Here is a 21,317-nt window from a genome sequence, read left to right on the forward strand (position 1 = left end):
AGTGCTACTCGGGCTTAGGTTCCCGTCTGCTCGTGGTTATGCTGAAGATTATCTCTTAGCCCAGGGGTCAGCAAACTTACAGCGCCTCGGGCCAGTATCTCCAGCGCCGATCGTGCAGGAGGGCGGGGGAGCGCGTGCACGCACGCTATTTCTGGCGCACTTCCAGGTCGGAAGAGCACCAGAAATAGCTTGTGCGCATGTGCACGGCCCTCCTCCAACCCGGATGTGCACCAGAAATAACACTTGCGCATGCGCAAATAACGCTTGTGCATAGGTAAAGGGACCCCTGACCATCAGGTCCAGTCATGGCCGACTCTGGGGTTGCGGCGCTCATCTCGCTTTATTGGCCAAAGGAGCCGGCATACAGCTTCCGGGTCATGTGGCCAGCATGACTAAGCTGCTTTTGGCAAACCAGAGCAGAACATGGAAACGCCGTTTACCTTCCCGCCGGAGCGGTACCTATTCATCTACTTGCACTTTGACGTGCTTTTGAACTGCTAGGTTGGCAGGAGCAGGGACCAAGCAACGGGAACTCACCCCGTCGCGGGGATTCAAACCGCCGACTTTCTGATCGGCAAGTCCTAGGCTCTGTGGTTTAACCCACAGCACCACCGGTGTCCCATGCGCACAAGCTATTTCTGGTGCTCCTCCGACCTGGGTTGCTGTGCGTAAGAGAAACCTGGTGGGCAAGCAGTGGCAAGGACAGGCCCATCTGCTTCATGCAACCAGGTCTCTGTCACACATGCCAGGTCAAATCCTCCATCCACAATCAGGTCGTGGATGGCAGTGGTTTTATTCATCATTGACCTGGCATTGCACAGCAACACTTTCAGGTCATGTGGGTTTCCCTTGTTGATTCCAGTATCTTTCCGGTCAGGACCAGACCTGGAGGCAGGGATAGTGCTCAAACAACGACTAACCCTGCCTCCTCGGTAATGACATGGTCTGGTCTTAGCGTAACAACTCCTCCTGCCCGTGATCACTGAGATCGGGTGTCCCAATACATCCCCCCCCCCCCGTGGAACCTGCCCCAGCCATTCTATTGGCTGTTTCCCACTCCCAGGCAGCCCTGACCCTTCCCCTTAAAAAGCAAAATACAAACTATACAATAACTTAACAGAATAATAAAAATAGAAGCAAAGCAAGAAACAATAGTGCTAAAATTAAATTACTCCCCACCCTGACTAAATACTTATCCAACCCCGAGTAGAAATAAAATAATAAAATTATACAATATTATAAAAAGCAACAGCCACCATTTAAGGTGCAGCAAGTTAAAAGCACTTAAAACATTTAAAAGCATTTTGTCACTTGCTGCAGGGAGCTGCTCAGGCCTCTAAACTGTGGTGGTGAGTGCAGGCCCCGACCCCCAGGCCGGATGGAGCTGGCAGGAGAGGGAGCAGACCTCCCAACACCAGAGCAGCAGCAGCAGCAGTGTCCCGGAGGCCTTGATGGAGGCCCTCAAGCTGTGGTGGTGAGAGGCTCTGGTGAGTGCTGGGTGGGCCGCTCCCTTTCCTGCCAACTCCATTGGGCCTAGGGGGCGGGGCCTGCACTCACCGCCACAGCTTGAGGGCCTCCATCAAGGCCTCCGGGACACAGGCCCCGCCCCCTAGGCCCAATGGAGTCGGCAGGAAAGGGAGTGGTCCACCCAGCACTCACTCAGAGCAGCAGCAGCAGCCAGTGGCATAGCGTGGGTTGTCCGCACCCGGGGCAGGGCAAGTAATTTGCGCCCCCTAACCCTGGGCAAGGCAAGTAATTTGCGCCCCCTAACTCGGGGCAAGGCAAGTAATTTGCGCCCCTAACCCCTAACCTGCTGCCACTGCCAGCTTCTTGCTGCTGCCTGGGCTGGGGTATTTACGGTAAGGTAGCCACGGCGGCGATGGCGGCGGGTCCGTGTCAGGTGATCTGAGGCGAGTTGCCGCTGGCGCTGCCGCCCAAACGACGCCGCTTGCCCGGAGGAGGAGGAGGGCAGAGAGGCGAGGAAAATGCAACATGGCCCAGCAGCTGCCGCAGCAGCGGCGGCAGCAGGGCTGTGAGGAGGGGCTGCCTGGCGCACCCTCCGCGGCCCTGATGCGCGGGGACCGCGGCGAGCGCTGAGAGCCTCTGCCTGCCGGGCGCCTTCAGCCCGGACGCGCGCACAGCTCGTCGGTTCCGCGAGACACGGGGCTCTGCTACAGCCTGCGCCCGAGGCTCTTCGGCGACTCCGGAGGCGGCGTGCGCGCCCCCCCAGATGTTGCGCCCGGTGCGGCCGGCCCCCCCCCCGCACCCCCCACGCTACGCCACTGGCAGCAGCAGTCTCCTATGCTGGTGATAGGCTGAACATAGATTCTTGGTACAGTGGTACATCGGGTTAAGAACTTAATTTGTTCTGGAGGTCCATTCTTAACCTGCAACTGTTCTTAACCTGAGGTACCACTTTAGCTAATGGGGCCTCCCGCTGCTGCCGCACGATTTCTGTTCTCATCCTGAAGCATAGTTCTTAACCCTTGGTACTATTTCTGGGTTAGCGGAGTCTGTAACCTGAAGCGCCTGTAACCGCCCTGTGGAACGTTGTTTGAGGACTATCCCTGCCTCCAGGTCTGGTCCTGACTAGAAGGATACTGGATCCACCAAGGGAAACCCACATTTCCTTCAGATGTGAAGGAAATAAGCAGCTATCTTATCTTTAAAAGACATCTGAAGGCAGTCCTGTTTAGGGAAGTTTTTAATATTTAATGCTGTATTGTTTTTAACACTCGATTGGGAGCCGCTCAGCGTGGCTGGGAAAACTCAGCCAGATGGGCGGGGTATAAATAATAAATTATTATTATTATTATTATTATTATTATTATTATTATTATTAACCTGAAGCATCAGTAACCCGAGGTACCACTGTATAACAGAGTACAGTGGTACCTTGGGTTACATACGCTTCAGGTTACATACACTTCAGGTTACAGACTCCGCTAACACAGAAATATTACCTCAGGTTAAGAACTTTGCTTCAGGATGAGAACAGAAATCGTGCTCCGGCGGTGCGGTGGCAGCGGGAGGAACCTGGTGCTTCAGGTTAAGAACAGCTTCAGGTTAAGAACGGACCTCCGGAATAAATTAAGTACTTAACCCAAGGTACCATTGTATGGTCAATAGCATTGGCTGAGAAACTAACATGCCAGGCAATAGCAGCAAAGGGCAAACACAGTCCATATCCCTTTTATGACATATGGCAAATGTTTATTGAATGCATAAATTGTTCAGACTGTGGCAGAGTTTCCCAGAACTCTTCTGGAAATGTGGCATGATCTCTTAGAGTAATGAAATGAAACTTCAAACACATGGCATGATAAAAAGTCTGCAATATTATCAGGACAGGTTTACTGTGGTAACAATTGTTTTCTCAAAATTTATCTTCTCTACCATGAAAATAAGTAAAAACAGTATTGAAAAAAACAACATAAAAAGAGCTTCCTGGATCCAGATTGGTGTGAGAGATGAGATTGGAAGGAGCCTGGTCACGTTTTGCTGTGAACTACAGAGACTCAGCTCCTGCTTTTTTAGCCCTATTTGATTCGCCAGAAGCAGCTTAGTCCTGCTGGCCACATGACCCAGAAGCTGTACGCCGGCTCCCTTGGCCAGTAAAGCGAGATGAGCACTGCAACCCCAGAGTCGGCCACGACTGGACCTAATGGTCAGGGGTCCCTTTACCTTTACCCATCATGCTCCTTGATCCTTGCTCTCCTTCAGCCATTCTGATTTATACAGTGGTACCTCTGGTTAAGGGATGTGGGTGGCGCTGTGGGTTAAACCACAGTATTGGACTTGCTGATCAGAAGGAGGAGTGAGCCCTTGTTGCTCGGTCCCTGCTCCTGCCAACCTAGCAGTTTGAAAGCACGTCAAGTGCAGGTAGATAAATAGGTACCGCTCCGGCGGGAAGGTAAACGGCGTTTCCATGCGCTGCTCTGGTTCGCCAGAAGCGGCTTAGTCATGCTGGCCACATGACCCGGAAGCTGTACGCCGGCTCCCTCGGCCTATAGAGCGAGATGAGCATCGCAACCCCAGAGTCAGCCACGACTGGATCTAATGATCAGGGGTCCCTTTACTTTTACTTTTACCTTTACCTCTGGTTAAGTACTTAATTCGTTCCGGAGGTCCGTTCTTAACCTGAAACTGTTCTTAACCTGAGGTACCACTTTAGCTAATGTGGCCTCCTGCTGCCGCTGTGCTGCTGGAGCACGATTTCTGTTCTCATGCTGAAGCAATGTTCTTAACCCGAGGTACTATTTCTGGGTTAGTGGAGTCTCTAACCTGAAGCGTCTGTAACCCGAGGTACCACTGTATAATCATATAATTGCAAGGGACCCCGAGTTGCAAGGGACCCCAAGGGTCATCTAGTCCAACCCCCTTGCAATGCAGCAATCTCAGCAGTAACTTGCATTTGAGGGGAAGTCACTTTTCTGCTGGCTTTTGGCTAATTTTCCTTTTCAGCTGATTTTCAGGAACATGTTTGTATTCATCAGAAATGTGCCACATACACACAACTAGAAGCTGTGTCCCTTTAAAAAGGGGAGGGGATATTGAGCATGATTTGTAGTGATTTTTGATGGCATCTATTGTTAAATTGTCCCTCCTTCTACTAAAGCAGGGTAGGCAAACTATGGCCCAGTCACCTTGGATGGTCCGGGAATCAGTGTGTTTTTACATGAGTAGAATGTCTCCTTTTATTTAAAATGCATCTCTGAGTTATTTGTGGGGCATAGGAATTCGTTCATTATTATTTTTTTCAAAATATAGTCCGGCCCCCCACAAGGTCTGAGGGACAGTGGGCCGGCCCCCTGCTGAAAAAGTTTGCTGACCCCTGGTCTACAGACTCCACTTAGCCTGTCCTGAAGAACTGAGTGGATGGAAACTAGAGAGGCTGCCAGAATTGAATCTGAGCAGTAGAGGACTTTGGGCTTTCAGATTTCAGTGGTGCCCTGTGCAAGGCTAAAATTTGGCATAACCCCTCTCCTCCCCTCCCCAGCATTATTTCAGTGACCTTTGCAGGGCAGCAGCCTGGTTAAAAGGTAAAGGTAAAGGGACCCCTGACCATTAGGTCCAGTCGTGACCGACTCTGGGGTTGCGGCGCTCATCTCGCTTTACTGGCCAAGGGAGCCGGCGTACAGCTTCCGGGTCATGTGGCCAGCATGACTAAGATGCTTCTGGCGAACCAGAGCAGCGCACGGAAACGCCATTTACCTTCCCACTGGAGTGGTATCTATTTATCTACTTGCACTTTGACGTGCTTTTCAACAGCTAGATTGGCAGGAGCAGGGACCGAGCAACGGGAGCTCACCCCATCGCGGGGATTCGAACCGCCAACCTTCTGTTACTCAAGCCTAAAACCACCTCTGATCTGAGACTGATCTGGAAGCTGACTAGTGTGCATCCGAGGGTGAAAGGCACATCATCCTTGCCATTGATCCTGTAAGAGCCAGGGAGGGCACTATTTCCACTTAGAACATTTGTTTGTTTAAATCTGTATATGGCCCTTCCTCCCCTCCAGATAGGAAATTCCTGCATCGCCAGGGGTTGGGCTAGATGACCCTCGGGTCCCTTCCAAGGCCGACGATCCCAGGAGTCTCTCTCGCAAACTTGCAGAGCCCGATGCCGTCTCCCGGGGAAAGGAGAAGGAGAGGATCGTTGGCTTTTAGGATCTCTCTCTCCTCCTAAGCGCAGACGCTCCAAAGGCGCGCAGAGCCTCAGTGGCGCCCCGGGAGGCTGCACCCGGGGGTCAAATTTCCAGCCAAACCCTCTTCGTTGGGCTGGGCTGGGCGGGGTGGGGCTGCCTCCTGCCGGCGCCCATAAGAGGTCCGGGCGCGCAGCCGGGCGCGGCAAGTGGGGCGCGATGGCTCTGCGCGAGTGGCTTCTGGGGGCGCTGCTTTCCGCGGATCCCGGGGCTTGGATCGTGCTGCTCGGGGTGCTGCTGCTCTCGTGGCTGGCGCTGCGCCCTCTGCGGCTCTTGCGCGGCCCGGACGAGGTGGGCTACGCGGGCGAAGCCGGGTGCAGCCGCGCAGAGGCGGCCCGGCGAGCGCGCAAGAGCCGGCGGCTCGGGCAGCTGCCGCCCGTCTACCCCAACGGCTGGTTCCGCCTGCTGGATTCGGCGCAGCTGGCCCGCGGAGAGGTGCGCAACGTGGCTGCGCTGGGTAAGTGGGGTTCCGGAGCATGGGCAGATTGCGGCGCGGGAGGAAGTGCGGGCAGCTTGGAAGTGGAGCCGTGCCGAGCGCGCACCAGAATCAGCTGCGCGTAAAAGCGCACACCGGAATCCTGCTGATAAGCGCTGTTGGCAAGCCCTGCCAGGCGCCGGCCTCGGGATTCCACCCCCTGGAAAGGAATCCAGGGTGTCCCCACGAGGGTCGGCGGTAGCTTTGTCTCTGAAAGTTGGCTTGCTAGCTGCGGGGAACTCTTTCTGCCTTCCTTTCCACGGAGAGGCTTTCCATGACGCGACAGTCTCTGCTGCGAGTCAGGAATGACAGCTATAAAATCCCGGAATGATTGACAGGGAGGGGAGCCCGGGGTCTTCTAGTCCAGCCCCCTGCAAGGCCCGAATCTCAGCTCAAGAATCGCTGACAACCTCTGTTGAAGAAAAGAAACAAAACACTCCAATTACACCCAGAAAAGACCGCAGTCAATAGAATCTTCTGAGGCACCTGCGAGAATATATACTAAGGGAAACACATTTTGCAAAACGCTTTTTATTCCTGCATTGCCGGGGTTGGGCTAGACCAGTGGCGTATCGTGGGTTGTCAGCACCCGGGGCAAGGCAAATAATTTGCGCCCCCTTACCCGTGGATTTGCGCCCCCTAACCCTAACCCCCAGATGTTGCGCCCGGTGCGGCCGGCCCCCCTGCACCCCCCACGCTAGCCACTGGGCTAGACGACCCTCTGGAGTTGCTAGGTGTGACCTTGGTGTGTGTGTGTGTGTGTGTGTGTGGCAACTCGAATGCTTGAAATCTTAAATTCTGCTCTCTGCAAAGGTGGGCAACCAAGATGGCCAAGGGTCTGGAAAGCAAGCCTTGGGAGGAAGCTGGGTCTGTTTAACCTGCAAAAGAGAGGAGACATGATAGCCATCTTCAAATATCTCAAGGGCCGTCCCATGGAAGATGGCGCAAGATTGTTTCCTCCTGCTCTGGAGGGTAGGACTCGAACCTATGGCTTCAAGTTACAAGGAAGAAGATTCCGACTAAACATCAGGAAGAGCTTTCTGATAGTAAGAGGTGTTTGGCAGTGGAACCGTCTCCCACTGGAGTTTGCAGACTCTCCTTCCTTGGAGGTTTTCAAGCAGATGTTGGAGGGCCATCCGTCAGGGATGCTTTAGCTGAGTTTATTCCTGCGTTGCAGAGGGTTGGACTAGAAGACCCTTGGTGCCCCTTCCAATTTTACATTTCCATGACTTTCCCTTTCTCCTCCTCCTCGCTGCCAGCACTTTGCAGATGTGTTTGGCAGAAAAGACAAAATCAGGGGGTGCTGACAGGCAGCGCTCAGAGGCCAACAATTTTTCTTACACATCCCCATTCAGTTTTTGTCCTCTGAACTGCAGGTTTAGGTACCTCCTTACAGCTGAAACCGTTCCGAACAATCCTGTCTACACAGGAAACTTGAATCCGGTCTCAGGCTGTTTTAAGAACTTCTCATTGGCGCCCAGCCCAAAAGAGCTGCCCTGTTTGTTTTAAAGAGTTCGATTAGAGGGGGGAACTTGGAGGGCAGGAGGGTGATGGCAGCTGTGGGTGGGGTGCTGCTGACCCTGCCCCCCCCCGCTAAGCTCTGCCCAAACCCCATCACCAGTACTAGCAATTCCCCAGGTGCCAGGCACGTTCTGCGACTGGCGCAGGTCCGATTGCGACCACGTGGAGATCTTTGGATGCTAGGCTGGCAGCTGACATCTCCACCCTGCTGGGCCCTCCAGCTTTCTTAAGCAGTGAAGCAGGAGAGCTTATTCACTGCATTTAGATCCCACCTTTTTCTCCAAAGAGTACATGGTTAGTAATAGTAATAGTAATAGTAACAGTAATAGTAATTTTTTATTCGTACCCCGCCCACCTGGCTGGGTTTTCCCAGCCACTCTGGGCAGCTTCCAACAAAGATTAAAAATACATTAAAATGTCACACATTAAAAACTTCCCTGAACAGGACTGCCTTCAGACATCTTCTAAATGTCAGGTAGTTGTTCTCTTTGACATCTGGTGGGAGGGCGTTCCACAGGGCGGGCGCCACTACCGAGAAGGCCCTCTGCCTGGTTCCCTGTAACTTGGCTTCTCGCAGCGAGGGAACCACCAGAAGGCCCTCGGCACTGGACCTCAGCGTCCGGGCAGAACGATGGGGGTGGAGACGCCCCTTCAGGTATACTGGGCCGAGGACGTTTAGGGCTTTAAAGGTCAGCACCAACACTTTGAATTGTGCTCAGAAACGTGCTGGGAGCCAGTGTAGGTCTTTCAAGACCAGTGTTATGTGGTCTCGGCGGCCGCTCCCAGTCACCCCCCCCTCAATTAATACCTACAACGACCCTGCGAGGTAGGTGAAGAGGCTTCAACTGACTCCAAGGTCACCCAGTGAGCTTCAGGACCGAGTGGAGGAATTTGAACCCCAATGTCCCAGCTCCTCATCTGACACTCTAACTACACCCCACTGCCTTCCTAGAGTCCTTCTGCTACGGGGCAGCTCTATAAATTCAGTAAGTAAATAAATATAGGCAAAGCAAAGTGACCTGAAATATTTTCCTTGAAGCATGAATTTGTTTTATTCCGGATTGTTTTATTTCACATTTAAATGTGGTGTCAGCTGCCTGGAGATTTTTTTCTTCAAAATATAAAACAGTATAGAAATGCAATGAATAACAATAATATATTTCACTGCAAGAAAAGGCACCTGGATATTCTGTTGTGGCGATCGCAACCTAGGTTTAAGGCGCTATTTAAGCTTATATATCTGAGTTTCCAGCGCTGGAAATGCATAATAAATAATAAATTTCATTGGTAGGAAAAAATGATGCCTAGGTACTCTGTTGTGGCAACCACACTCTAGGTTTAAGGTAACATTTGGCGATCAGCTTCGAAGTCTGATTTTCTAGCACTGCCCATCGCCGAACTACCACATTTTTTTACAATTTGCGTACGGCAGTGTTCAAAACTCCTATTGTCCTAGCCGCATTTTGCGACAGAGACTTTCATTAGCGTGGGCAGTCTCTGAGCTCTGGGTGCAGTGCTGCGCCTAAGATTTCACATTAAAACTGCAGAGTGGAAGGAAAAGAGGACCTTTTTCTGCCTCCTCACTTCCAACTACTCTCTGAAGATTATGAGTCCCTCTTAAGAAGATTAAGGGATGTGGGCAGGGAAAGGATTAGACCATGCGACAAATGAACATAATTTAGCTGCAGTTCATTCATTTTCAGCTTTGTATTAAAACTATATTTCATTGATGCGCCCGTAACCTAGGTTTAAGGTGCCATTCAGCTCCTAGCTTTCACACCTCAGTTTCTATCGCTGGCGTACAGGGTGGCAAAACCTGGGTGCCCCATGCCGTCTCCTGGCACCCACTGCCAACTCCTTTCTCTGCCCGACTTGGAGCAGCCCACCCAAGAGGCCGGGCAATTTTCTTTTCCCACTTCTTCTCTTCGTTGCTCCTTGTTTCAGAAACTCTCAATGCTGTTTGCCTACACAGAGCTCCGCGTCTTCTTCATCCCACTGGTGGCCTTGGAGATGTTGAGGAAACTCAAACCTTGCCAAGTCTCGTTGTCAGAGCTTCTTTCGTCGACTCACCCACGATTGCCGGCAACACACCCTTTAATCAAACCAGGAACAAAGCGAGCCGTTTGCCTTTTGTAGCGAGTTACTTGGCGAGTTGTTTGCAATAACTGGGCTGCGGTGTTGCCAGAAGGCTTTATGGCCTCAATATTCATTTGGCCAGTAGAAAAAGGGTGTGTGTTTTTGTGTGCCTTTTGAGCAAGCCTTCAGAAAACAGCTATTTGACTTTCCGAAGACATCTGAAGGCAGCCCTGTACAGGGAAGTTTTTAATGGTCAATGTTTTATTGTGTTTTAAATATTTTGTTGGGTGCCGCCCAGAGTGGCTAGGGCAACCCAGCCAGACGGCAAGCATATAAATAAGATAATAATAGTTCAAATTCTTTTTTTGCGAACCATCAGCTCTTAGAAGCGGTAATTTGCATACCTATTTACTGATCACATATCCTACCTCGGTAAGTCCTAAAAAACACACCCAGTAAGGTAGGCCTGATATTGCAGCCAGAAGTAGACATTGTTAGAAACAGAGATACATAAGCTAATTACCAAATTCCTCCATTGCAGGGGGTTGGGCTAGATGACCTTTGGGTCCCTTCCAACTGTAGGATAATTGCACCTTAAACCTGGCTTGCGGTTGCCACCACAGAATGTGTAAGCATCTCTTTCTTTTTTGCAATGACATTTTTTATTCTTATCATTCAGTTCATTTCTATTCTGCTTTATGTTTTAAAGGAAAAATTTCCAACACGTTCAAACATCCAATCGGACCATCAAGCTCCTTGGGAAATATTTCAGATCCTTCTTGAAGGGATATTTTGCTTTCCTCATCTTTATGGGCCAACATAATTTAGGAAGGCAGCGAGGTGTAGTGGCTGGAGCACGGGTAGGCAAACTAAGGCCCAGGGGCCGGATCTGGCCCAATCGCCTTCTAAATCGGGCCTGAGGACGGTCCGGGAATCAACGTGTTTTTACATGAGTAGAATGTTTCTTTTTATTTAAAATGCATCTCTGGGTTATTTGTGGGGCATAGGAATTCGTTCATTTTTTTTTTTTCAAAATATAGTCCGGCCCCCCACAAGGTCTGAGGGACAGTGGACTGGCCCCCTGCTGAAAAAGTTTGCTGACCCCTGGGCTAGAGGGTCGGACCAGAACCTGAGAGCCGGCCCCACAGGGCTGTTGTAGGGATCAACTAAGCAAGGAAATGAACCATGTACCCTTAGAGAATAAAGGTGGGATATAAATGTCATAAACAAGCTCTTTTGCTTATCTGCGTAAGAAAGCTGGAGGGAGAAGCCAGGTAAGATGTCAGTCGCTAACTGGCACCCAGAAATCTCTACACGGGGATGTGTTCCTTAGGGAATCTCGCCTCAGCAAGGAAGGTCAAGTTTCCCTCTACACCAGCTCTCGGTTGGATATGTGTAAAAGCTTCTCATACAATCGAAAGGATAAGGACCTTGGAAAAATTCCAACCCCCTGCAAAGCACGAATCTTTTGCCTAAGTCTGGATTCGAACCCATGACCCGGCCATTCAGAGTCTTGTGTTCTACTGACGGAGCTATCTCGGTGTCCCACTTTCTCCCAGGCCTTTTCTATCAAAGATGAGTTTGGCGGGTCTCTGGCGCTCTCCGTATTGTATTCCATGTAATTGCAGAATTGGAAGGGACTTCGAGGGTCCTCTAGTCTAACCCCCTTCGAGGCAGGAATGTGCCACTGTCCTTTACAGGGATCGAACCTGCAACCTTGGCAGACTCCTTTTTTGCTGCCTTCTTCACGGAGCGGCCAGCTCCTGCTTTCTCACCCCAGCGGAGGCATTCCTAAAGGATTCAGAATGAACCTTTCTCGTTCCCCAGCCGGTGCGGCAGAGCCAGAAAAACGAGTTGTGGAAGTGTGCAGCATGTCAAAGGCAAGGCCTTGCCGCCTTGTTCGGCTTTGCAATCGAAGAATTGTTGATCTGGCAGAAATGACCGGCAGAATCCGAGATCAAGGAGAAGAGCAGGTGGAAGAGGATTGGACGAAGTTTAAAGTCTATTTACAAAAACATTGTAAAATTTATGAATGCTGAGGGCAATGAAAATGAAATGAAGGGGTTCTAGTGATTAAGATAAATAAGAGTATAAAGGGAGGGTAAAGGATGAAAATGAATAATGAATGATCTTGCTGAACTAATGTTTAAAGTGGAATACAAGAAAGGAAGGCGGGTGGAAGTAAGGAAAATAAGGTTTTGAAGGTTATTAATTTGAAAGAGAGTTCTTTTTTTATGCTAAATTTTCTTTTTTATGTTTTTCTTTTTCTTTGTTTTTCTGTTTGTATTTCTGATGTTTGTTGTTTGTGATTTTTGTTGGTTGTCAATTTTTTGAAAAACTTATTAAAATATTATTATAAAAAAAGAAGAAGAATTGTTGATCTGGAAGGGGTTCCCAGGGTCATCTAGTCCAGCCCGCTTGAGGCAGGACTTTTTTGCCCAATGCCTCTCATCGAACCCATGACCGAGAAGAGCCCATCGCAATAAGGAAGAAAGCGTGGGCATTTAGGGGCTGCGGCCGAAAGCAGATTCAAGTCAGCTTCATTAAGCTGACACCCAGAAATGTTGACTTTCCTCCAAATCGATGTTCTAGTTGTGCGCTGGCTTGGGGACATGGTGTGCCGCCCCACCAATGGGGCAACCAGGGTGACATGCTGACACCCCAGCAGCCAACCTGGTCTGATGACGGACTCCAAATGGATGCCAAGGTTTTGTTCTCACTTGAACTGGGAGCTGATGTGAAAGAAAGGGAGAGAGTTTATCTAAGGCCGCCTTAAAGCACAGAGCCTAGGACTTGCCAATCAGGTTGGCGGTTTAAATCTCCGCGACGGGGTGAGCTCCCGTTGCTCAGTCCCTGCTCCTGCCCACCCAGCAGTTCAAAAGCACGTCAAAGTGCAAGTAGATAAATAGGTACCACTCCAGTGGGAAGGTAATCAGCGTTTCCGTGCGCTGCTCTGGTTCGCCAGAAGCAGCTTATCATGCTGGCCACATGATCCGGAAGCTGTACACCAGCTCCCTTGGCCAGTAAAGCGAGATGAGCGCCGCAACCCCAGAGTCGGTCACAACTGGACCTGATGGTCAGGGGTCCCTTTACCTTTACCTTTAAGGCCGCAGGTGCGATCCCCGTAAAGGATAGCTGCATCTTCCTGCATTGCAGGGGCTGGCCTGGATGACCCTCAGATCCCTTCCAAGCCTGCTGTTTTCATAGAACCCTAGAATGGTCAGGTTGGAAGGGACCTCGCCGGTCATCTAGTCTAACCCCTGTGACGCAGGACTCCTCTCCCCGGTGGGTCTCAAACCCACAACCCGGAGATGAAAAGTCTCCACCCAAATGTCCAAGCGAATCCAAGCTTCCGGGCAGGAGGTTTCCATTGCTTCAGAAGGCAACAACATCCAGCCCAAGGCCCACAGCAAAGAGGCTTCACCTTTGCATTTCTGACCCACGTGGGTTTGAGTTTCTCGTTGGGCTGAAGATTCCTGCATTGCAGGGGGTTAGGCTAGAATGACCCGCAGGGTCCCTTCCAACACGACAGCTCTAGGATTCTCAAACAGCAGCCGCCTTTTGCATCAAGCAGTTCTGTTTTGGGTTGACTGAGATGTAACAGTTTTTTTAAAAAGGAAAAGGGAGCGATCTGTCCTGAAGAACCCTGGGAAAGAAGGTCGCTGGGGTGACCCTGGCCTTGTTGCTGCTTGCGAAGGGAACCCCACCACAGGTGGGACTTTGGGCCACCTCGAAACATCAGTCCGCCACTGGCCATACTGAGTTTCCGGCTGCCCCACCCCAGCGGAGGCATTCTCTACGGCTTTGCTTGACCCTTCCTCCAGTTCCTCACTCCGTGCAGCAGAGCCAGAAAAGCAGGTTGGCAAAGTGAGCAGCATGCCAAAGGCAGACCGCTTCCCCCTCCGCCCTGCTCAGCCTTGGAGCCGTCAAGTTGGAAGGGACCCCCAGGGTCATCTAGACCAACCCCTGGCAAAACAGGCATCTTCTGCCCAACGCGGGACTCGAACCCACAACCCTGAGATTCAGCGACTCCTGCTCTTCCGACTGAACTATAGAATTCTATAATTATTGAGTTGGGAGCGACCTCCAGAGTCATCTAGTCTAACCCCCTGCAAGGCAAGAATCTTCTGCCCCTTATGGGACCCGATTATTCTTTCTTCTGTCTTTCCAGGGAACATATTCACGTTTGGAGAGCTTCCAAACCGGATCATTTCTGAGAGAATTTAAGCGCTCTTTGGCAGAGCGGCCAACTTACCATGTTGCTCCGCCTTGGCAGTTTCAGCGCTGCTGACTCTCAAAACTTTGGGTTTGTCCAAAAAGACACCACCAAAAACGAATCAATTTGAGTCAGACTACTCCAGTGGGGTCAGTTAGACCCAGGTTGTTTTTTTAAGCAATGTGGGTTTGAGTCCCACATTGGGCTTGCAGGGGGTTGGACTAAATGACCTTCGGGATCCCCTCCAACTCGTAAATTCTGGGATTCTGTGGGCAGGATGTGGCATGAGGTCTGTGCAGCGGGAAAAGAGGCTGTCCCTGGGTGCTGATAAGCCCTTCTGGCTCCTTTGCTTGCCCCCACCCCCATGGATGAGGCTGGGCCGAGGGCAGTGGCTTCAGATGGAAAAACTTCCCCTGGTTGACCTTGAGAAATGAGATTCCTGCAGTCCAGTTTAGCAGGCCCTTCTGCTCCCAGCCAGATCTTCACACTGCTTGTAAATCCAGCACAAGCTCCAAGTGTCCCTATTTCCCAGGGACAGCCCTGATTTAGAGAAGCCGTCCCGGTTTCTAATTTGATCCCGGAATGTCCCGCTTTTCCTTCGGACGTCCCTATTTTCACTGGAAAAATGTTGGGGGGGGGGTACGGAGTTATCCGACTCCCGAATCGTTTGAAGGTACAGTCATACCTTGGTTTTCGAACAGCTTAGTTCTCGAATGTTTTGGTTCCCGAACGCTGCAAACGCGGAAGTGACTGTTCCGGTTTGTGAACTATTTTTGGAAGCCAAACGTCCAACAGGGCTGCCACGGCTTCCGATTGGCCCGCAGGAAGCTCCTGAAGTCAATCAGAAGCTGCGCTTTGGTTTCTGAACGTTTTGGAAGTCAAACGGACTTTCGGAACAGATTCAGTTCGACTTCCAAGGTCCGACTGTATGGGGAAGTTTTTTAAATGCTTAATGTGTTATTATGCCTTTATATATGTCGGAAGCTGCCCAGAGTGGCTGAGGCAGGCCAGTAAGATATGTGGTGTGTTAATGCGTAGTAAAATTATCATTATGGAATGAGACGTCATTGGAGAAACGTTGGAGGGTATGATATATATAACAGTGGTTTTCAACCAGTTTGCCGTGGCACCCTGGGGTGCCTTGAGGGATGGTGAGGGGTGCTGCAGGCAACCCTGGCCTCTGTCCCCCTTTCCTTCCCTCCCTCCTCTGATGCCCTCTCGCGTCTCGGCCTCCCAAAGGCTTGCACAACTGTATGTTGCAGCAGCCCTGGCTACAAGCTCCGCAGGCGAAAGGTGCTTCTGGGGCTGGCCAGGGGGTGCTGTGTGCCAGGAGCTGAGGCAGCCTCGGAGTAAGCAAGCAAGCGGGCGAGGGAGCCCAGCCAGCCAGTCCGCCGAGCCACTGCTGTTGGGAATGGACAGACAAGTGGGAGGCCGGGCAGGCAGGCTCTGTGCTGGCCTTCCTCGTGCCTGCTGTGTGCAATGCCTGCCTGGCAGCTGAGTGCCCAGTCCTGAAGGAGAGCCTTTGTGCCATGCAAACCTGGCAAGGCCCGCTGCTGCCACCCAAGGTGCTGGCCTCACGTTCTTCTTTGGCCAGTCTCCGTTGGGCCACTAAGGCTGGGGTCACCCTCTTTCCAGGCTCCTGTGGGGCAGTGTGAGGAGGCACCTCTCTTTGGGGCACGGGGGCAGCTCAGAGACCAAGGGCGGCGGCAGCGGCTGCCCAGAGGACTCCCAAGGAAAGGGGAGGCTGAGGGAACGCTCCATAAAGGAGGGTGTTCGAAAAGGGGTGAGGGGCTGCCGGCTCTGCAGATAAGGGGGGGGGGATATAACTGGGCTCCTGAGCCCCACAGGGGTGCCACAGAAAGAATGTAGTTGGTCAAGGGAGCTGTGGACTCAAAAAAAAATCCGGAGACACCGTTGAGGCCAAAGAAGAAGGAGGAGGACTCAGAAAGGTTGAAAACCTCTGACATGTACCGTATTTTTTGCTCTATAAGATGCACCAGACCACAAGATGCACCTAGTTTTTGGAGGAGGAAAACAATAAAAAATATATTCTGAATCTCAGAAGCCAAAACAGCAAGAGGGATCGCTGCGCAGTGAAAGCAGCAATCCCTCTTGCTGTTCTGGCTTCTGGGATAGCTGCGCAGCCTGCATTCGCTCCATAAGACGCACACACATTTCCCCTTACTTTTTAGGAGGGAAAAAGTGAGTCTTATAGAGCAAAAAATACGGTAATCATTTAGTTGGAAGGGACCCTGAAGGATGCCAACTTGAATAAAATATTGGGGGGGTGCAGGCCCACATCATTGATCACATGATGCAGTGTGTACAAATAATAATAATAATAATAATAATAATAATAATAATAATAATAATAATAATAAATTTATACCCCCCCCGCCCATCTGGCTGGGTTTCCCCAGCCACTCTGGGCGGCTTCCAACAGAACACTAAAATACAATAACCTATTAAACACTAAAAGCTTCCCAGAACAGGGCTGCCTTCAGATGTCTTCTAAAAGTTTGGTAGTTGTTTATCTCTTTGACATCTGGTGGGAGGGCATTCCACAGGGCAGGTGCCACCACCGAGAAGGCCCTCTTCCAAGTTCCCTGTAACTTGGCTTCTCACAGTGAGGGAACTGCCAGAAGGCCCTCGGCACTGGATCTCAGTTTCCTGGCTGAGCGATGGGGGTGGAGACGCTCCTTCAGGTATACTGGGCTGAGGCCATTTAGGGCTTTAAAGGTCAGCACCAACACTTTGAATTGTGCTCGGAAACGTACACAACACCGTTTGAATGGCATGCTTATCAACTTGGGGGGGGCGGCCCCCTAAAATATTTGATTGTGGGGGCCAAAGCATAGTTGGCTCCTATGTTGAGGGTCATCTAGTCTAAGCCCCTGCTGGGCAGGAAGAGGCAGCTCAATCCTGCAAGCTTGTTGTCAGCAATCACACTCTGACCAACCATGCTATCCAGCATTGTAGAAGCCCAGACCTGTCAAGGGACCCCAGGAGGTCATCTAGTCCCACCCCCTGCAATGCACAACAGATGGCGCTCTGGGGATGTTTTACTAATTTTACAATTATATTTACAATATTGGATTATTATTATTATTTAAAGCTGAATTCTGCAGCTCGTATCCAAAGTTATTTCTGCGCTCTGGAGAAGCTATGCATCTCTGCACGATTGTGGACTCCCCAGAGGCATTGGGCCGGCCACTCTTGCTGTTTTTGAGCTGTTTGATTAGATTTTTATGCCGTATGAAGCATAGCAGTAACAGACTGTTAGAACTGTGGAGTTAGAAGGGACCCAAGGGATCTGCAGGGACACGGGTGGCACTGTGAGTTAAACCCCAGAGCCTAGGACTTGCCGATCAGAAGGTTGGCAGTTCGAGTCCCCGCGACGGGGTGAGCTCCCATTGCTCAGTCCCTGCTCCTGCCAACCTAGCAGTTCGAAAGCACGTTAAAGTGCAAGTAGATAAATAGGTACCGCTCCAGCGGGAAGGTAAACGGTGTTTCCGTGCGCTGCTCTGGCTCGCCAGAAGCGGCTTAGTCCTGCTGGCCACGTGACCCGGAAGCTGTATGTCGGCTCCCTCAGCCAGTAAAGTGAGATGAGCGCCGCAACCCCAGAGTCGGCCACGACTGGACCTAATGGTCAGGGGTCCCTTTACCTTTACCTTTAAGGGTCATCTAGCCCACCCCCTCAAATGCAGGAATCTTTTGCCTTGAATCCACAACCCTGAGATTAAGATCCACATGCTCAGCTGGTGAGAGTGTGTTTCTGATAACGCCAAGGTTGCAGGTTTGGTCCCCGTATGGGACAGCTGCATATTGCAGGGTTGGGGTCCCTTCCAACCATTCCATGAGTCTATATCTAGCCATGGAGCAGAGCAGACTTTGTTTTTCATTCCCTGCTTCTCCGCTGTGTAGACAGGATGGGCTCCGTTTGGCCCCACCCGGACTCACACCTCTTCTCAGAGCTGGATAAAACTTGCAGACGTTGGTTGGAGTCCTACCCTCCAGAGCAGGAGAAAACAAGCTGCGTTTTGCTCTAGGGAATATTCTCCAACCGTGAAGCTGCGTCTTATCATACGCCGGGTGTCACACAAGTAAAGTGGATGCGAGATTTTTCCACGCCTCATTTTTGCAACAGCCTCTGTTTTGTTTAAATCGGGCATTTGCCCAAATTACGGCTTTAGGCTGAAATCCTGTTTTCTTCATTCCGGGACTCTTCTCCTTAAGTCACCCCTTTCAAACAGCTTTCCTTTCCCACCATAGAATCACAGAGCTGGAAGGGACCTGCAGGGGTCATCTAGTCCAACCCCCTGCAGTTCAGGAAACTCAATTAAGCATCCATGACAGAAGGCCATCCAACCTCTGCTTAGAAACCTCCAAGGAAGGAGAGAGGTCACTCTGCTCTTCCTGGCAGAAAACTCTTCCTGATGTTTAGCCAGAGTCTCCTTCCTTGCAACTTGAATCAATTTGTTTGGGTCCTACCCTCCGGAGCAGGAGAAAACAAGCTTGTTCCATCTTCCATGTGACAGCCCTTGAGATATTTGAAGATGCCGATCTTTTTATCCTCTTTTTGAGGATAAACTTACCCAGCTCCCTCCTAAGGCTTGGTTTCCAGACCCTCGATCATCTTGGTCACCCTCCTCTGCACATCTTCCAGCTTTTCAACGTCCTTCTTAAATTGTGGTGCCCAGAACTGGACACAGTATTCCAGGTGTGGTCTGATGAAGGCAGAATAGAGTGGGACTATGACTTCCCTGGATCTGGACACTAGACTTCTGTGGATGCAGCCTAGAAAAGCGTTAGTTTGCTGTTGTTGTTTTGCTGCCGCATCACACTGTTGACTCGTGATAAGCTTGTGGTTCACTGAGGCTCCTAGACCTCTTTCACATGAGCCACCAAAACAGAGGACAGAGCTGAGTGCAACGTCAGCAACAAAGAGTGAACATGAGCATGAAATTTATTACGGTCAGAGACCAGCTTGAGAAACGCAAATGGAACTACAATCCCAGCAGCAAAACAAGCATTTAAAACAATATACAACAGTGGATTTTAAGTTTAAAAGTGTGATAGCCATATAAAAACTTTAAAATAGACTACCTTAGAGAAATGACCCAAAGTCGCCCGTGGATCCGGGTTTGGAAATTTTCTTAACAAACTAGATTGAATCGGGGGATGGTCTGCGCCTACAGATCTGTGCGCCGAATCTGGCGACAATCCAGGTCGCCTTGTGGTCTTTGCCTAACAGCAGAAGATCAAATTCTTGCTTTACTGAATTTTTGCAAGCCTCACCAGTCAATGGTTTCTCTACGTGCCCCGTTGTAAAAGGGACATCTAAAAAATATGTGTTCAGGGCTTCCTATATCCCCCAATGGACAGGCGCAAATTCTCTGGTCATATGGGACTTTTTAAAAGGATCCTTCCAGGACCGGTGAGGGCAGAGCCAAGCTTCTGGCGAGTGTAAAAGCCCTTCTTGCATTTTTGGATACAAGAAAAAAGAGAGATGCTGCTGGTACAGTTATATCTCTCTCGATTTCTACAATTTTGTAGTCAGGGCACCTTAAGCAGTCCTGTTGTCTCTCAGTGTCTATAATTCTTTGCCTAACCTTTGCTTTTGACAAAGAGTGAAGAAATCATTCTCGCTTCTTGGGGGCTTTTAAGCAGAGGTTGGATGGCCATCCAGGTGGAATTTTTGAAATGTCTGGGGAAACCTGGGAACACGACAGCCCAATTTTCCTATTAAATTGGTAAAAATGTCATTTTTACCCCCTCTCCAACTTTGCCCAACTTTTGTGTCTGGATTTTCACTTCATGAAATATGGCAACCTTACATCTAGGCAGTGGCGTAGCGTGGGTTGTCAGCACCCGGGGCAAGGCAAGTAATTTGCGCCCCCTAACCTGTGGATTTTAGTAGGGGCAGAGAGCTGCGAGTGCGAGCGCGCGCCCCCCAGATGTTGCGCCCGGTGCGGCCAGCCCCCCCTGCAACCCCCACGCTACGCCACTGCATCTAGGGATTCTCTTTGGGCTCCCTCCACCCGGTTGAGAATCAAATCCTTCGTCCTAGCTGAGAGAAGAGCCAGCCTTAGCTCCCTGAGCCTCATCCTGCCTTCTCTCTTTGCCTCCGGCAGGGGAGCAGTTTGCCGTCTTCCGGAACTCGGATGGGAAAGTTTTCGTGGTGGATGCCTATTGCCCTCATCTGGGCGCCAACCTGGGTGTCGGAGGCCAGGTGGTGGGCAGCTGCATTGAGTGCCCGTTCCATGGCTGGCAGTTCAATGGAGAGAGCGGCAAGTGTGTCAGGATCCCGTACGCCGAGAAAGGTGAGCCGCCTTTGCCCATCTTATTGAACCCTGAACGTGTTTTGCACCTGGGGCCTGGAAGACAGGGGGCGGCTCAGCACTTTGGGGGCCAAGGGGGGCAGCCCTTACAGGGGGGGTGCGAGGTCATGTTGGCACAGACAAAGCAGAAATCCCTGAAGATAAGCAAAGGTTCTGTTAAAACCAGGAATGGGGGGCAATTAAATGACTCCCCCAAAATCCCAAGTCCCCACCACAGCCTCAAACTAAGGCCAGGGCAATGACCTTTGACACAGGCACCGTAATACACAACAGCAAAGAGGCTCAGAAAAGCAGCCTACAAAATTGTGGCAATAAGCAGATACCATCCATCGTACTCTTTCCCCTGACTATCCAACATAGAATCAAATAATCGCCAAAATTCAACGGTTTGATGGATTTCCTTGGTTCCTACGGCTAATGACTCCTCTGGAGGAGGGGAATCTAGGGATCCCCCTGCTTCCATAATCCCTTAAGCATAAGGTCACGAACTGCTTGCCCCTCCACAAGGTGGGAATGTAGCCTCACAACAGGAGGCAGGAGGCGATCAAGAGCAGCCCAAACGCCAGACAGAAACCCATCGGGATGGTGGATCGAACCCTGATACTTTAGAGGAGAATTGTGGGGAAAGCCTTGCAGCTAGGGCAATGTGCAAACACTTTTATTGTTCTTGGGAAGCAGGCAGGGGTGGAGGAAGGGGGGTGCAGTGGGTACGGGCTGCCCCGGGTGTCACCACTGAGGGGGGTGACAAAATGCCGGTCGGCACTCACCATGGGGCCTGCTGCGTGCCTGAGCCACTGCACGCAGGCTCTGTGCTGCCCAAACAGTCTGCCCGCTGCCTGCCCCCCAGCTGTAGGGTGCCTGAATGGGAGGAGGCAGGCAGTGGCGTCGCAAGGTGGGGGCAGGGGGGCAGTGCGCCCTGGGTTCCATGTCTGGGAGGGTAACAAAATGGCACTCTGTGGGGTGCTTGCCCTGCCACCTGGACGC

The 21,317-nt window shown here is 51.1% G+C and overlaps 1 protein-coding gene across 1 annotated transcript in view; it reads left to right on the top strand.

Annotated features, from left to right (window-relative positions):
• The first annotated feature begins 5,195 nt into the window (after positions 1-5,195).
• The window catches only part of LOC310837777 (cholesterol 7-desaturase nvd-like), a 35,252-nt gene continuing 19,130 nt past the window's right edge, over positions 5,196-21,317 (top strand). The window contains exons 1-2 of the mRNA XM_083724870.1: positions 5,196-6,161; positions 20,127-20,315. Coding sequence (XP_083580996.1) covers positions 5,864-6,161; positions 20,127-20,315 — 487 coding nt within the window. The 5' untranslated portion in view covers positions 5,196-5,863. The remainder of the gene's footprint in view (positions 6,162-20,126; positions 20,316-21,317) is intronic.

The sequence above is a fragment of the Podarcis gaigeae genome, assembly GCF_964106915.1.
Source record: "Podarcis gaigeae genome assembly, chromosome: 2".
NCBI lineage: Eukaryota > Metazoa > Chordata > Lepidosauria > Squamata > Lacertidae > Podarcis > Podarcis gaigeae.